Here is a 17,643-nt window from a genome sequence, read left to right as displayed (position 1 = left end):
CTGCTTGAAGGATTAAATGCATGGAAGCGTAAAACACAGTAACTGACACTGGTAAAAGTACAGTAAGCAGAAGCTGTGATTATTATAATTTCGGTATCAGAGAGATAGTCTGAAAAACGGTCTATACTAACTTCAATATTCTGGGATTTCCTCATATAACTACAGAGTTCAGGGTTGGTTTTTTTTTTTAAGATTTTACTTATTTATTCATCACACACACACACACACACACACACACACACACAGAGGCAGAGGGAGAAGCAGGCTCCATGCCAGGAGCCCGACGTGGGACTCGATCCCGGGACTCCAGGATCAGACCCTGGGCTGAAGGTGGCACTAAACTGCTGAGTCACCCAGGCTGTCCAGAGTTCAGGTTTTTAACTTGGTGATCTGAACTGTTCATGGTTACTGCCAGGGGCCATGGTGCCCGAACTCTAAATATTAAATGTTCAGACCAGAAGACTCAGCTGGAAACTCAGGACCCCTGGGTGCTATCCCCACTGACCCTGGGGTGACTTGGCCCTCTGCTTCCCACCAGCAAATGGGGAGAAATATTCTTGCCTATTCCCATAGCACCCCAAGATATTGTGGAAGAAATTATCAAAGCACTTGTGGCATGATTGAACCCCATGGATTTTTCTCGTTTGGAAGGTTGTTTTAGCCTCAAGCTCATGGATCTATAAAGGGCTTTGAGCTCCCTGAATAACTCTCATCTCAAAAGGTCAGTAAGGGAAAAAAACATGTATTTTTCCACCCTGATGGGAATGAAAGAGAAAGACATCTGTGCACATGAGAAGAAACAGGTTCAGCTGTGATCAGCAGCCACGTAGGAAGAGCCGTGACCAGCGGGGTCCTGGAACTAACAAAGAGCCATTAGAGCAGCAGGCCCCACTACATAAAGTCACACACAAGTCTCCGGAGGGAAGCACCTTCTGAAGCAGAGGTTCTCAATCCATCACCTGCTGCCTAGCCCCTACCTCCCAAGACACACACTCAGGTTTGATATGGCTGGGGTGGGGCCTGGGTATACTGGGCACCAGCAGTGTTTAAGGTCCTTTGAGCGACGTGCCTTTGAGGTTGAGAGCCCCAATTCTTTGGGGAAACCCAAAGTGTGTTAGTCCAACAGCTGGCCAAGGGTTAAGTAGGGTGATTGCAAAAGCAAAATTGAAACAGCTCATGCTCTCTTAATTTATAGATTTCCTTCATGTTTTTCCACTTATACTGTGTCTGGGGCACAATTTTCCACCCCCATCCCTGCCTTGAGGAAAGACAGCCATCTTGTGACCTTGATCAAGAATTAATCTCTCTGAACTTGGACTTCCTCACCTATAAAATGTGGATACGACTGGTTTCCTGGCCTTCTTCTTGAGCTTGTTTTAAGGATCAAAGAACAGAAACTCCTGTGTGAGTAGGAGAGGGCTGAACTCATGCTACGGGTGACTTGTCTCCCTGGATGAAAGGAAGGCACTTGCCCTGGGCAGTTGGGGAGCACTTTCATGGCCAACACATGGGGAATTAAGGTCACTCTTTAGTGTATATTAAATTCTCAGGCTCTTTGAAAAGTGTAACATCCTCACAGCAACCCTAGAGTATAAATCGTGGCAGGGTTTATAACCCTGTCAACCTTTTTACAGGCTCAGAGAGGCTAGGTGACTGTACCAGCTCATATGGACCACACCAGCAAGGGCAGGGGCTTGGCCCCAGGCCCGCACTGCCATCCGCGGAGCAGGAAGTGGTCCTCGTGACTGGGCCAAAGTCAGCCAGTATTTGTCCCCTGTACTGTTTGGACTGTAAGCAGATCTTCTGGGCTTTATCGGTCACTGCATGCAGCACTTCATTCCCATTCACACCCAAGGGCCTGCGGAATGCTGCTGTCACCTGTGAGCAAGCGCCACACATGACTACATGGGGGTGCTGGGTCAAAAACCAGGAGTCATGCTTGGTTGCTGCTCCAACCCCAGAATTCCCCAGGCTCTAAGGGTCACAGGATATCCTCGTCCTTCCCTCACTGTGCTGCTTTGGTGGTCACATGCCATAATCGGTGGAACGTGACATTGAGAACCAGAGAATCTTTCTTCAGTAGCTAGACTAACCTCTGGATATTTACCTTAGAATGGTTGAGGTGGGCAGGTCTCTGATATCATCACATTGAATGTCTCAGGAAACTAAGACCCAGAAAGCTTAGCAAACTTGGCAAAGATCACTCAGCAAGTTCCTACTACAGCCAAGGCATGGCATTCAGTTTTCCTTAACCTGGTCTGATATGCTTTCCTCGGGACAGAAGTCTTTTTGAAAGAAGGTTCTAAAAAGGCTTATTGTGTTCTGCAGCCCGAGTTCTCAGTAGATGGAAATTTATTCTTTTGTTATGTCTATGAGACCAGTTTTGTGAGCTCCCCTAACTCATCAGTCAAATTCAATTTATCATGTGGATACCAAAGAATGATAGAGAACTAACGCTGTCATAACCTCTGGGCAGACACATCCCTCTTGTCTGATGACTGTACAAAACACATTAGAGATGATTTGGGAAGTCCCAAGCCAACATTCTCTAAACACTCCCTGTTATGAGCTGGTGACCCCAGGGAGACACCACCACCCAGGACAGATTCCATCCCAGGGAGAGGCCAGGGGCCCCTCCCTGTCTCCACTTCCTGATGCCCACCGAGACCCAACATCATACACCCTGTGCCCCAGGAGAGGGGAGAAGGCTCAAGGGAGCAGTTCTATGAGGAGAGCCTATTCACAGTGGACTCGAGGTTTTGCCCCTGGCTCACTACAGGACCTCAGAGGAAGAATGCTTTGCTTGTAGGTTGTGTTTTCCTCAGCTTCTTCATGGGAGCAATTGAGGTGGACCCAGAGCCAGGAAGAAACACCTGAAGAAGAGGGTCCCATGGTGAAGGTGAGCAAGTGATACCTCAGTGGCTGTGGGCCAGAGCCCTGACTCCTCCTCCCATACTGCTCTCCTCCATGGTCACTCCCAGCCCCAGCCAGAGCTTTCAGGGGAAACAGAGACCCTCAGAAGTAGATGTGGGGATATAGCAGCAATTAGTGGGCTCCAATAGGAGGGGAATCTCGAGCCATGTGGGGACCTCAGTGGTCCCTGCCCCTGCCCTGCCCCCCTTCAGGAAGGTCTTCTCCCAGAGACAACTGGGAGGTTCTGCTATGAAAAAGAGAGTGGCCCTGAGAACCACTGTCCTCATGGAGATGCAAGAACACAGGAAAGATGGCTGCCTGAGGCAGGAGAAAGGCACTTGGCCTTCCCAGAGCCAAGCAAACTCCCTGCTGGGCCTCTTTCTTGGAGCCAGTCACACGAATTCTTCAGTGTGCTGCCTCTTTCCATGCATGACCTTTTATGTCTGAAGCTGGCAGACTCATCTTGCCCAAAATACCACTTCCATCAGGCCACTCCCCTGCTGAAGAACCTTTAATAGCTCCCCACTTCCCAGGATAGCAAATCCAAATTCTAGGCTTGCTGGGTGACCTTGGGCAGGTCACTTAACCTGCCCTGCCCAAGGGTTCAGTTTTTGTTAGTATTAAAAAAGGGAGAGGGGGAGGGGGGAGAGGGGGAGGGGGAGAGAGGGAGAGAGAGAGAGAGAGAGAGAGAGAGAGAGAGAGAGATTGGAAACAATCCTCTTAGAAGTCTCTTTAAGCCAAAAGACACTAGGATAATCTCTATCATTCTGGTCTTAGAATTTCAAGATCCTTCCCCCAAAACAACCCTGCCGCTGCTCAGTGGACCTGCTCCCTGCCCCCTGCATGAGGCGTGATGAGCCCTGACTTTGCCTCTGAGGATGCTGCTCCCCCACTTGCATGCCTTCCCTGTGCCTGGGTTTATCTTGATCCCACACAGCCCTTGGAGCTGCACCCCCCACCCCCACCACCACATGAAACTTCTCCAGCCCACATTCACCTCTCCATTTTCCGAAGCCTGTTGCTTTTATTACAGCTGCTTCATCTATTTTGGTACTTAATTCTTCTCCAGTGATTTTATGCAAATCCGTGCTCTCTCTCCAGAGGGTTCCTTCCTTTGGTTTATTATCTACCAGCCAGACTCAGCTCAACTCTGGTACTTAGAGGGTGCTCAGACAGTTAACTGACAGTAGCAAAAATGCAACCTGATGAAAAGGATGATTGACAATAAAGTCCTTAAAATCTATAAGGTACAGATGACATCCCAGGAAAGGAGGACTCCTGAGGCCCCCCCTCGCCCCATGCCGAGAAAACCCCTTACCTGGGCATGCTGCTCAGAGCAGGAATTTGGAGGCAAGTGAGTGGGTTGGAGTGGGGGTAGGGGTGGGGACTGAGGCATCTGATGTAAAAGCGAATCTGACAAGGGAGTTCCAGGGATGGCTCAGCCACCAACTAGATAAGGGACTCTAGCAAGTTCCGGCCCCTCTCTCATCAATAACTGGAAGAATCTGGGCTATCAGAAGTTCTCCAGTGTTGCTTTCTACCCTTATTTGGAAAGAGTATTTCTAGAAGTCTGAAAGTCCTCCAGGAAGGACTCTAGGCCCCTGGAAAACAAATGTCAACTAGCTTTACTTGTTCTTTTTCTCTTTCTTTCTTTCTTTCTTTCTTCTTCTTTCTTTTTTTTTAAGATTTTATTTATTTATTAGAGAAAGAGAGGGAGAGAGAGAGAGTGAGCAGGATGGAGGGAGTGCAGAGGAAGAGGGAGAAGTAGACTCCCCACTGAGCAGGGAGCCTGATGTGGGGCTCAAATCCAGGATCCTAAGATCCTGACCTGAGCCCAAGGCAGATGCTTAACTGACGGAGCCACCCAGGTGCCCCTTTACTTGTTCTAATAAGGGAAGAGGTATTCCTTTCCTCACATGATGTGTCTACCCAGCTCCCACCTTTGGCTTAACAGTGACAGGCCTGGAGTGGGTACATACCAAGGCAAGGACAGTCTCCTGGGGAACCACTGACCAGTTTAGGAAAATGAAATTCTAGCAAAATATTATACTTTACTAAATACAGTGATCTCTTGCCAAAACTGTAGTTTTGAGATAATGCTTTCAGTTTTATACACCCAAACTTTCAGAAAAGGAAACTATTCCTATGTGTATTGTTTGTTGAGCCCATTTCCAACCTTCAGTGAAAGCCAAATTATGACCTGTAATGCAGGGTGGTGGGGAAAAGCGCTGGCTTGGGATTCAGTCTCAGGACTGAATTCTGGCTCCTGTACTTATAGCTAGATGACTTTGAGGGAAGTTATTTAATTTCTGAGTCTCAGTTGTCTTATCTGTAAAATGAGGATAAGAGTGTATCTTTCTTAGAGGGAAGCTGTTGTATATGTACAGTGGTTAGTGTGGGGCTTGGTTGGCTCTTCTAGAGAACCTCACCCTGTGACTTTCATTTAAAGGGATCCTCAAATGTCATTGTCCCCAGTGCCCAATGGAATGACATTTATATAGTTTCAGAAGACAGGCATATTCATCCTAGGTCCCAAAGAGTCTCACAGATAGTGTTTTGGAGGAGTCTAAGCAGCACACAATAAAAAAAGAAGTAAATGCAGAGAGAAACAAAGCATCCGGGAGCAAGAAGTAGCAGGAAAAAAAATAGAGCAGAAACAGATCCAAGACTTTGGATACTGAAATTATCAGACCAAAATTATAAAACTACTATGTTTTTAAAAAAGAAAAGAAAATTTGATATTTATGGGAACACAAAATTACTTTAAAAACTAACATGGTAAATTTGGTACAGAACTAAATGTAAATTAAATTTGAAAAATAAAAGCAATTTTCAAAATCTTCAAGGATCAGGTTTAACAGCAACAGAGAGAATGAATAAATTAGGGCATGTGTCACAATAAATTACTTAGAATGCAGTACAGAAAGACAGAAAAGATGGTACAGTTGGAAGAGAGGCTAAGAGACGTAGTATATAAAGAAAACCAAACAAACATTTAACTGGCACTACAGAAGGAAAAGACAGAAATCATGGAGTAGAAGCAGTATTTCAAGAGCTACTGGCTGAGAATTTTAAAAATTTCTAAAAGATATCAAGCCACAGATTCAAGATATACTCTAAACACCATGCAAGATCAATTCACAGAAATTAATGAAATAGGAAACAAACATACAATTTCAACTGTGGTATGGTTTTCCAAAGATGGCTCTGATATTTTCTCCCAGCCTATATACCCCTTTGCAATGTGACTTTTGCTACTCTTCCACCCAAGCAGTGAAGTCTATTTCCTTCCTCTTATATCCAGGCTGGCCCTGAAACCTGCACCGACCAATAGAAGTGACAGAAATGACTTTTGAGCATTAAGAGGCCCTGTGGCTTCTATTTTTGCTCATCTGGAGCCCTGAGTCACCGGGTACAGAAGCCGAGGCTCCCCTTACAGGAAGGCCACATAGAGGAGCTCGAAGACACACCAGGACCAAGTCCCTAGAACACGTCATTATAGATCCTCCATGTCAGGCCCACACATGTAGAACAGGGAGAAAATGTCTCAGCTGAGGTCTTCCCAAACTGAAGATCCACTGAATTTTGAGCAAATAAAATGGTTGCCATTTGTCAATAAGATTTCAGGTGATTTGCTCCACAGCAATAGACAACTATGACATAGATCAATAAAGCCAAAAATTAGTTCTTTGAAAAAAAAACTAATAAGGTAGACAAACCTCTGACAAGAGGAATCAAAAACAAAGGAAAAAGTCACCGGTAGCTAGTATTGGAAACAAAAGGGGGTGTGACTATAGAAGCTACAGATATCAAAGAGTTAAAAACAGAATTCTATATAAATTTATGTAAAACACTTGAAAATTTACTTGAAATGGACACATTCCTAGAAAAACAAAACTTTCCAAAGCATATTAACAAGAAACAAAAGATATAAATTCTATAACCATTAAAAAAATTGAATCAGTGGTCAAAAATCTAGCAAAAAATAATATTCCAGGCCCAGATGGCTTTATTTGTGAGTTCTACTAAGAAACCTATGTATATTTACCCTTTGGCCCAAAAATCTCAGTCTGGGAACTTATCCTAAACTATACCTCCAACAACATGAAAAAGACATATGCACATGATTATTCATGACAACACTACTTATAATAGTAAAATATTGGAAATAACCTAATGCCCACTTAGGAGACTCATTGAATATATGGTAATAGTGGAATATTCTACAGTTGGAAAAAAATGAAAAAGGTTTGAATGGATGCAACATAATTTCAGAATATATTAAGTGAAGAAAATTTAGATACAAAAATTATAGATTATTTTGTCTTACTTCTTGCACAAATGATAAAGTATGTTTGCAAAAAGAAACACAGAAAGAATATGAAAATAATGAAATTGGTTACTTAAAAGAATAGGTGGAAATGGGATGAAAGGAAGGGTGAGAGAATGGGATGGGACTTCTCTGAGTATATTTTTTCACCTTAATATGGTTCAAAAGTCAGAACTATGTTTTATATATTCAAAAAATAAAGTAAAATCAACAAAAATGGGAGAAATTCTATAAAAATATAAAATCTTTTTTTTTAATTTTTATTTATTTATGATAGTCTCAGAGAGAGAGAGAGGCAGAGACACAGGCAGAGGGAGAAGCAGGCTCCATGCACCGGGAGCCCAACGTGGGATTCGATCCCGGGTCTCCAGGATCACACCCTGGGCCAAAGGCAGGCGCTAAACCGCTGCGCCACCCAGGGATCCCTATAAAAATATAAAAAGAAACAAACTATATGTCAAATAGATGATACAACCATACAAAGAAAACAAAAGAAAAAGAATTAATTCAAGTGATTTTGAAGAAACTATTTTGATCATACACCCTGAGTGGGATATACTCTAAGGGCAAAACAATGGCAAAGAAATTATGGTGGTGCTGTTGTTAGAGCTTCTTCTTCCTCTTCTTCTTCTTCTTTTTTTTTTTTTTTTAAAGTAGGCTCCATGTGAGACTTGGAATGTGAGACTTGAAATTATGATCCTGACATTCAGACCTAGGCTGAAATCAAGTTCATCACCTAACTCACTGAGCACTGAGCCACCCGGGTGCCCCTATTGTTAGAGTGATTCTAATGTTATATTGTATGTATCATAGGACTCAGTAAATGAATAGATTTATTGATGTTTTTGTAACCTTGGTTTGCACTGTGAGGGAAGGACAAAAACCAGTCTGAAATGAGGGAAGGAGATGAAAGTCCAATTCTAACTAAAGTTAGAGATAAACTGTATACATTTTTTTTTACATTTGTTTTTTAAAAAGAGAATTGTACTTCCTAGATCTGTCCACTGAGTGAGCTTGGACATAATGACACTCCAGCAGCAATGAACATCCCTACCACCTAGATACCTGGTTTCTAAATAAAATTTTCCAACAATGGAAACCTTGAAGAAATGGCTAATTGCATGGCTAAGATAGGAAAAATACAAGATTCATTGGAATAGGTTGTTTCATATAGCTAAAAGCTTAAAAATGGATGGGACATAGGAGACAGTGTGAAGAGGCTTCGCTGGCCAAATCTGTAATTACATCAAAATAATGAATAATGATTTGAATGGATTATAATGCCCTGATTAATAAAAGAACCCAAAAATCCATTTTGTATTAAAAAGTATATAAAAGAGTGTGATAGAGAATATTTTTTAAATAGGGAATGCAAACTATCAATATTAGAAGGAATGAGAGGTGTTTTTAAATCACCATTTTACAGTCACTCTGTAATAATCGATTAAGGCAAGAATCATCAGTGGACAGAAAAACCACTGAGTATAAGAAGAGTCACATAGTATCACAGTATCTCCTTACAAATAATTTATAAATCACCTGGGGGAAGTTTCCTTTCAAGGGAGAAATCTGGCAGATGCACTTTAGCCAAGTTACCAATTTAATGCCACCAATTAGGGCATTTACCAACATCACCTGTATCCCCAATGTACTACATCAAGGAAACAACATGATCTATTCTGTATTTCTGCCCAAAGAGTTTAATCTGATTCCGCAAGGAATAAATACTTTGGACAAATCCAAATTAAAGTGCACACACACACACACAAAATAGCCTAAAGTTTTCAGTGACACAAAACAACAAACAAACCAAAAGACTAAATAACTCTTCTAGATTAAAAGAGGTAGAAAAGGCAGGGCAAGCAAATACAATGTATGGTCTTCAGTAAATCTAGTAAGTAATGACTGAAAAAATGAATAATGATAAGTCAATTTATCACATTAACAAATTTAAAGGAGTCAATCACATAATCATCTCAATAAGTGCAGAAAAAGTATTAGGTAAAATTCAACATTCACTCATAATTTTCTAGAAACCTCTTAAACTAGTAATAAAATAGATATTCTTAGTTTCATAAAGAGTATCTGCAGAAAAGCCTATAGCAGACACCATACATACTGACAAAATGTTAAACATTTTCTTTTTTTTAAGATTTTTTTATTTTTTATTTATTCATGAGAGAGAGAGAGAGAGAGAGAGAGAGAGGCAGAGACACAGGCAGAGACAGAAGCAGGCTCCATGCGGGAGCCCGACGCAGGACTCGATCCGAGGACTCCAGGATCGCGCCCCGGGCCAAAGGCAGGCGCCAAACCGCTGAGCCACCCAGGGATCCCCTGTTAAACATTTTCTTTTTGAACTTGGAAATAAGGATCACTTCCATGAAAAACTGTAGTGGAGCCAGTACAAGGAGGCAAAAGAAAGAAAAAGTATATAGATTGAAGAGAGCAACAAAACTGTCATTATTGGCAGGATTGAGTATAGAGAAAATCCAAAAGAATATACAGATAACTTATTAAAATTTATAAGAATGCAATTGGGCTCAAAATCAACACATAAAAATCAATTCTATATACCAATAAACATTTCAAAATAAAAATTTTAAAATCCACCTATCATACAATAAAATATCATATGCCTAAGAATAAATTAAACAAAATGTATGCAAGATCTCACCAAAGAAACTACAAAACCTTGAGAAGCATTAAAGAAAATAGATCGAAACATGCTCTTGGTTTGGAAGACTCAGTATCGTAAAGATGTTTGCTTTCTCCAACTTGATATACAGAATTCAAATCAGTTTTGATCAAAATCCCAATTGTCTTTTTAGGGATAGAAAGTGACAGTAAAATTTATATGGAAGTTCAAAGTCAAGTCATTTCTAAAAAGAAAAAAATAGAAAGACATCTTTTCCCAAATAATAAAACTTACTATAAAGCTTAATTAAGAATTAAGACAATGTGCTATTGGCACAGGGGTAGACAAATGAATAAAGCCAAGTTTTGAAACAATTGCAAGCACATCCAAGCCCTTTGTATAGGAACAGAGGGTGCTCTTCACAGCAGTAGGGAAACAATGGACTTCTCCATAAATGGTGCTGGGATAACCTGTATTTTCATGAAAAAAAAAAAAAAGTAAAATTGGGTTCCCCTTTTACACTAGTCACAAAAAATCAATCCCAGAAGTATTAAAGACCCAAATGATAAAAGCAAATTTATGAAGTTTTAGAAGGAAATATAGGCTAATGTCATGATGTCAATATAGGAGAGGTGTTCTTAAGACATAAAGGACACACAGAAGGGAAAGACTAAAAACTCTTAATAAAAGGTGAAAGATTGATATGATCTGAAGAGAAACCAGAGCATAAGATTGAAAACTTTAGAAATAAAGAAATTGAATATCAAACAGACAATGGCCAGACCACTGATGAATGTGAACTCTGACCTGCACATCAGCAGCTGGTCCGGGAAGCTCAACAACCACTCCCACAGCTATTAGCCCAAAATAGTGAGGATGCTGTGATTCCAGCTTCCCTACTTTTTGTCTCTGCTTTCAACTCAGGACCAAAGAAAGCCAAATATGTTTCCAAAAACAAATTGTGTAAGATGTCTAGCTGGAGTCAGGCTAATGAGCCTGCCTTCCTCTGTCCTTCTAGCAAAGACAAAGCAAAGTGCATTAAATAGTAGTATTCTCATTTTAAGGTTGAGATGAAATCAAGGTCCAGGGAGATAGAACTCACCCAAGGCCACACAACGCAGAGAACTAGAACCCTGATCTTAGTGGTTCCTTGCACCTATGGCTTTTTTTTTTTACCACTCGGCTACTGCCCATCAGCACTCCTCACTTAGCCCCAGACCTGCCTCTTGCCCCACAGCCATGGGCACTTGAACCCTAGCATTCCAGCCTGCTTGCATCTAACCTGTGCATGAGAAAGATACGTTCCTCTCTCAAGCTCTGTGCCTAAGCAACATGGGACACCAGCAGGTTGACCCACTGGTTGCCCTCTGAGCAAAAGGCAGACTTACCTTGCCCCAGAAGCAATAGTAGCCCCAGGAGGAAAACGCGTGGCTGCAGCCCCATTCCAGAATCCGTCAGGTGTCCCAGCCTTGGATGAATCATTTGCACAGATGGAGAGTGCCACTCTTTCTTGTGCTTTTATGCTTCTCTGTTGTCTGATAGCACGCCTGTCATAAATTTTACTATGTTCACCTTTGAAAGGGGGCAGTGGCCAGCTGTAAATGATAAATATTAACATTTAGGCAGAAGATTTCTCAAAGTAGATAGGTCAAAGATGGGTAGCATGTTCTAGACAAAGGCATCAAAGGGCTGGGACCACATAGCCTCTTCAGTATGGCCTCCCAAGGTCATGAACATCCAAAGATCACCAGTGTCAGGGCTCTGGCCTGCTTGGAGGAGCTTAGGACTGGAATCCCAGATTGACAATAGCTGTGAGATCTTGGGTGAGTCCCTTAACGTGGCTTTGTTTCCTTCTCAGCTGTAAGCTATGGAGATAAAAGCCATAGGTAGAGTGAAAGTACTTTGTAACAACTGTAAACCCTAAAGTCCCCTCCTAAATGTGACATCTTATTGTGAAATGTGTTCCCACAGAGTCTGAGGAGTGCAGCTGGGTTCCCTGGTCTGTATGATTCAGAGAGGTTTGTTTCTGTCCTCACCTCCAAAGCCACAGGTGGCCAGGAGTGTTGGACTGATGTGTATGCCACACATCAATTGTCTGCATGTTGAATTGAGAGATACAAGCCAGAGGTGAGCCATTGGAACTCATTTGACAGAATTAGCATTTTGCTTTGGGCAATCAAAGTTGAAATGCTGGGAAGGGTCTAAACTGGGCAGAAAGAGTTGGAATTTAAAAGCTGGGTGCCAAAATACCTGAGGGGTGAAATTCAAATATTTTCCATAAATTTCAAGTAACATTTGCCTTTGGGTAATACGGACTAATATATTTAAATTATCCTTGCATTTTGGCCATTGTTAGGGTAGCAAGGCCGAGAGCCAGACTTCTGAGCTCCAGCTAGGAGTCTGGAGCTGGTTTCTATTGTTCAACCTCAGATCTTGATCTGCTGACATTTTTTCAGTATGTTTCAAATCATAGTTATACGTTGGTTGTCTTGAGTATAAAGTAAAATCTAAGTGGCGGCCTTTTGTTCCTGGCTCTCTGACATTAAGATGTTGTCTTCCTTTCTCATCTGTTCAATATAATGTGACTTGTGGGTAACCACTGATTTAGCCATGCCAAAGCCTCAGCCTTAGAGCTGCACAGAGGGCTCAGGTCACACCAGGCATGTGTGGACACTGCTACAATGGGCCCAGCTGGCCATGGGATGGTTCCAGAGCCCAGAAGAGAGGAATACAAGCAGAGAAGGAAGAAAAAAATATACCCAAAGAGTGGTATGTAAGGGCCATTTGGGCACAGATGCTCCTGAACACTGGACACTAGTTATCTTCACTAATTGCCCACAAGCCCAACAAGAGACCCAAAGCTACAGACTCACTATTAAGGATGGTAGGAGTCCTTCCCAGCTCTATGCCACCAGCAGCTTTAAGGAGCATGCCTGAACCTACTTGGACTGAATGAAAGGTCACTGGCCCCCACTTAGCTTGGGCCAGTTGGAGGTGGGATGGGACACATCATGGGAAATGGGCAGAAATAGCTTGGCTTTACAATGCATGTATTTGTTTCCACCGCTTAATGCTTCTCTGTACAACCACCATGGCCCAACTGGGTTGGCAAGCACATCAATCTCTAACCTCTTTTACATTTAGAAACATTGAGAAGTGACTTAAAAATACTTTTAACCTTTGCAAGGCATTTTGTTATAGGACAGACTGAATTCTCTGAAATATAAGAAATCTTCGAGTCCTGTCAACACATCAAAGAATCCTTATCAGCTGTGAGGCAGTGGGGGACTAACACCTCTTGGGCACCCTTACCAGGCACTGTGGGTGCTCTTCACATGCATGAGGAGCTTATTTAGAGCAGATGCATCTATGTGTTCTATTAGCAGCTGTGAAAACACAGGGGCCAGTACTTGTCAAAAGCCAGAAATAAGTCCCATCACTTTTTAACAAACATTTCTTCTCTGAGTTTTGCTACTAAGATGTCCTAAGAGGAAATATCCCAGAGGAGGGAAGATGCTTCATTTCAAACGTTAGCAACAATCAGCAGATGTTCCTTTTGGGAAAGGCACAGGCACACGGATATCTTGGTGACTGAACAAGCCGGGTGCTTACTGTTGTCCAGAAATCCACAAGGGGGTGCTAGACCAAGCCTTGGCCTCAGGGCCCATGCGGATTAAAGCAGCAGTGGCTTCTGAAGAGTGTTTTTCAAACTGGGGTTACAACCTATTATTATCCCATGAATTTAATTTGGTGGACTCATCAGTAATTTAAAAAAATTAAATAGAATATAAAATACCTGAAGGCACTGCATATAGTAAGGGTAAGTGATGTTTTGGGAAACTCCTTTCAGTCACAGGCAGTGATGCAAAATGTATTTCTTAATATGGGCCATTAAAAAAGAAATTGAAGACCACTCCCTCAGACAGCAGTAGATCAGTTCCATAAAGAAATCCCTATGCTCCAAGATAAAACAGGTTTGTTCTTCCCTCTGGTTAAAGATGCAGCTCCACCAAATTCCCTATGCTAGCAGCTAAGACAATGCCTATGATTGGCTCTGAGCCTTGGGAAGAAAGTACAATTCAAACTTTTTAGCAGTTGTGAGAAGAGAGTAAGTGAAATTGTCCTTTTTTTTTTTTTTTTTTAAACAAGGAAAACCTAGACCCTGTCTCCTGAGTGAGCTCTGCCAATGTGATGGAAAGTATATGTTGGTGGCCTATCATCTAGTTCAGGATGGGTTCTCATTGGTGCCTATTCTACAGAAGACCCACAGCTTGAAGGGGAAGGTACACACCAGAACTGTAGGAGGGGTGAAACTATCTATCTCAGGATAATCTGCACTGGTGCCAGTAATACCCTGAGAATTGTCTTCTCCAAATGATGGCTCTTCTGAAGTGCCTACTTGCCCTCACCATGACAGCCTTGTATCGCTCACTACTTCTGTGTGGAAATAGTCCTATAACCTTGGTGGGCTTCCTGAGGGAGAGGCTGGGCCTTTTGCTTATTGCCATTTGGGCACCTCCAGAACCTCTCCCTACAAGAACACCTAGCTCAATGTCCTATGCATAAGAGACCCTCACCTAATCTTTATTCGTTGGTTGAGTATTCTTCAGAGAGAAGACAACTAGTTTAATCAAGGCTGTGTTCTCCAAGAGCCTTCCCAGGCACAGAAGTACAAGGAGGCTTGGCTTAGGAATCTCCAAACACAAATAACATCCAGATGTCAGTGTTCCTCTGTTGATACAACACAAGACCTGTGTATACACACACATGCAAAACATTGTCCAACACGAGTAACTGAGATTATTTAATTTCCTTTGGGCAGACGCTTTGCTTATAATCAAACAAGAAGTTTAAGGAGTAAAAATAAGAGACAAAATTAAGAAGGGACCAGTAACATGTATGTTAAAAAAATTTTTTTTCAAGTATCCCAGCCTTATTAATAAAAAGAGAAAGAAAAACGGCAAATCCCAGCAGAACATGCATTCCATCAGACCTGGCCTTCTTGTTCTTTGCTATTCCCAGCAGCTAGTAGGTTGCCTGTGGTAGCAGGCATTCATTACATGTTGGATGAATAAATAAGTGAAAAGCAGAATAAAAGGAAGACACCAAGACTACTATAAAAAAGATCAGCTCAATGGGACAGAATAGAAAAGATGAAAGGGGTAAAAATTATGTTTTGGGATACAAAACTGAGGAAAAAGGGAAGCACATGGACCCAATACCATGAAGCATGATGGAAAAAAACAACAGAGAAGTAACATGGAGGCTCACACTTGTGGGTCTTCCTCCAAGGTCACACTGTTATTCTCCTACGCAGTGGTTCTCAATCCTGGCTGCAGATTGGAATCGCCTGGGAAGATTTAAGACTTCACCTACAGACATTCTGTAGGTGTCATTTTTAAAATTCACTGATGGATTCCGATGTGTAGCCAGGGCTGAGGGCTCCTGCTCCAGTGAAGCCAGGGCTGCCTGAAGCCCAGCACTGAAGGATGGAGAGGGCTCCATCTCCGCTGCTGCAGGCAAGCCAGAGGTCCACGGGGCATGGCCTGATGCCTGAACAGGCTACCACAGCTGACACAATTGGACTGACCAGGCGGCCTCTCCCGAGAAGAACCCCATAGCAACGCAGGGAGAGGGGGAGCACTGGGACTTATCTCTCAGAGGTCAGGGAGTAGATTGGGAAAGAGCCAGATTCTGGGGCCTGGAGTGCCCAGTCACCAAGCACCAGGGCTAAAGTCCTGGATCAACCATATCACCCATTATCATCTGCAGCCATATCCTCTTCCGCATGTGTTAGTTTCCTGATCTGTGAGTTTGACACATACATTCCATTCACTGATGTACAGTGTGAAGAATAGGACCATGGCAGGTGGGGAAAGGGTAAGATGAGCTGCCTACTCAAGCATACAAGGTACTCTCCCTCTTGCAACAGTCATTACTGCAAAAATGATACTGCCCTTGACTGACCCCCATTCACAGATGGGGAGCTCACAGCCCGAGCTGTGACATCCTCTAAGTCACACAGCTACACTGCCCATTGCTCCCCTCTCCCACCTCTCCCACGATCTCCAGATTCAGCCCACCACAGCTTCCCAACCTTTATGTCTCCCCACACATGGATGGTGGTGATATTTGCACAGCACATAGGGTGAGCAGACAGGACAATGTGTGCCCTGAGATAATTAGCTGGGGATCTGGGACAGCCCCAGGCCCTGCTCCTGGTGGGCCCCTAGGGGGATCAATTTCTTTGCCCATCTGTACCCCTTAGTACATTTACCTCTAGGTGAAAACTAAACAGCATTTGGTGAGAACCTACTAGGTGCCAGGAATCTGGCTAATTGAACTCATAAATGTCATCTTATTTAATACTAGCTATATTCCCTCAGGGGGTTAAAAGTCGCAGTTAGGGTCACTCAACAGGTAGGTTGTAAAAAGGAGTTTCTGATCCAAGTCTTCTCCCTCTGTATCTATTAGTTTCTCTCTGCATGACAGAGATGCTCCTGGTGAAATGGTCTTAAGAGTCTCTTCTGGAAAGAAGCCCAGGTAAGGCTCTTCATTCTGCATTGGTGGAGAACAGCCTATGGTTCATACACTGAGTCCGGCAGGGGAGTCTGGCAGTGTGACTATTCCCTCCTAGGTGAGGAGTCTGAGTGGACCACCCCGCCTGACCACCACCCAGCCATGGCCCTCATCAACCTGTGGAGGAAATGTGGCTCCTCTTGGTGGAAGCACCAGAGGCATCCTCCTTGGTACCACCTCAAGAGGACCAGAGAACCAAACGGGGATGCTCTGCTCCATCCCAGCTGCTGGGTCGCAGCCCAGCTGTGACCTCCTTTCCCCTCCTGAGGAGAATCCCACCCAGGGACTGGAAAGAAATAGGGATGAGGTCAGAACTGGTCAGAGGGCACCTGTACCTTAACAGCCACCCAGTCAGTCCCCTCCACCCCTGTTGCCGAGAGGAGGAAACTGAGGCAAAGAAAGAGACAGGGCCTGAACTAGGCTTTGGATTTCCTAATTCAATTCTGGAGCTCTTTCCCACTCATCATGTAGCGCTGAATCACCCTGACCACTTGCAGCAATGAATTTTCAGTCCAGTTTTACATGTAAGAGACAAAAAACCCAGAGAAGATTAGTGACTTGCCCAAGGCTGCTTAACTACTGAGGGTTGCTTGCCCTTTCCATCACAGCCCAGCAGTGGTCAAGTTCAAGCTAGAGGGATTCCACACAGACCTCACTCTAGTAGATACCACGTAAAGCCCAGACATCTTCATTCTGGGAAGGAAGATTCCATGACGATAGGCTGGCTGGCTGGCCAGTGGACACTAGCACACAGGAAAAGCTCTCCCCTGGGTCTTCTAGAGCTGAGACCCCATGTAGCAGAGCTGGTGGAGTCCTCCGCCAACCAGGGGGATCCCAGGGAACTTCTGCTATGTGGCTAATCTTTCTCTTACTCAAATCCCTTTATATCCTGTCCGTGAGAGTTGTGATCTATTCTTCAAATACAAAGGGAACAACCAAAGTCTCCCAGACTTTCCTGGGAATCTCTCATGTTTCAGACCATGCTGGAAGGCTCCTGGCTCCTGCAGCTCCAACCATCATGCATTGACCACACATGCCTCCCTGACCTAGGTTCAGAGCAGAGTATCTGCTTGGGAAGGCTTCTCCTGGACTAGAGATCCAGAGAAGGAAGACAGCTTCTCCACCACCTGCTAGGGCAGCTTATGAGCTGGGGATGTCCCTCCAACCACACTGCCACTCCAGAATG

General features: G+C 43.4%; 1 protein-coding gene across 4 annotated transcripts in view; it reads right to left on the bottom strand.

The window, feature by feature from the left end:
* Window positions 1-17,643, bottom strand: part of PLB1 (phospholipase B1) — a 139,453-nt gene that overhangs the window by 106,242 nt on the left and 15,568 nt on the right. For all 4 annotated transcript variants that reach the window (XM_055327243.1, XM_055327241.1, XM_055327245.1 and 1 more), the window contains one exon: window positions 11,267-11,473. In XM_055327243.1, coding sequence (XP_055183218.1) covers window positions 11,267-11,360 — 94 coding nt within the window. In that variant the 5' untranslated portion in view covers window positions 11,361-11,473. The remainder of the gene's footprint in view (window positions 1-11,266; window positions 11,474-17,643) is intronic.

This window comes from Nyctereutes procyonoides, unplaced genomic scaffold, assembly GCF_905146905.1.
Source record: "Nyctereutes procyonoides isolate TBG_1078 unplaced genomic scaffold, NYPRO_anot_genome, whole genome shotgun sequence".
Classification (NCBI taxonomy): Eukaryota; Metazoa; Chordata; class Mammalia; order Carnivora; family Canidae; genus Nyctereutes; species Nyctereutes procyonoides.
The sequence above is the reverse complement of the archived record's forward strand: the minus strand, read 5'-3'. Positions and strand labels throughout refer to the sequence as shown.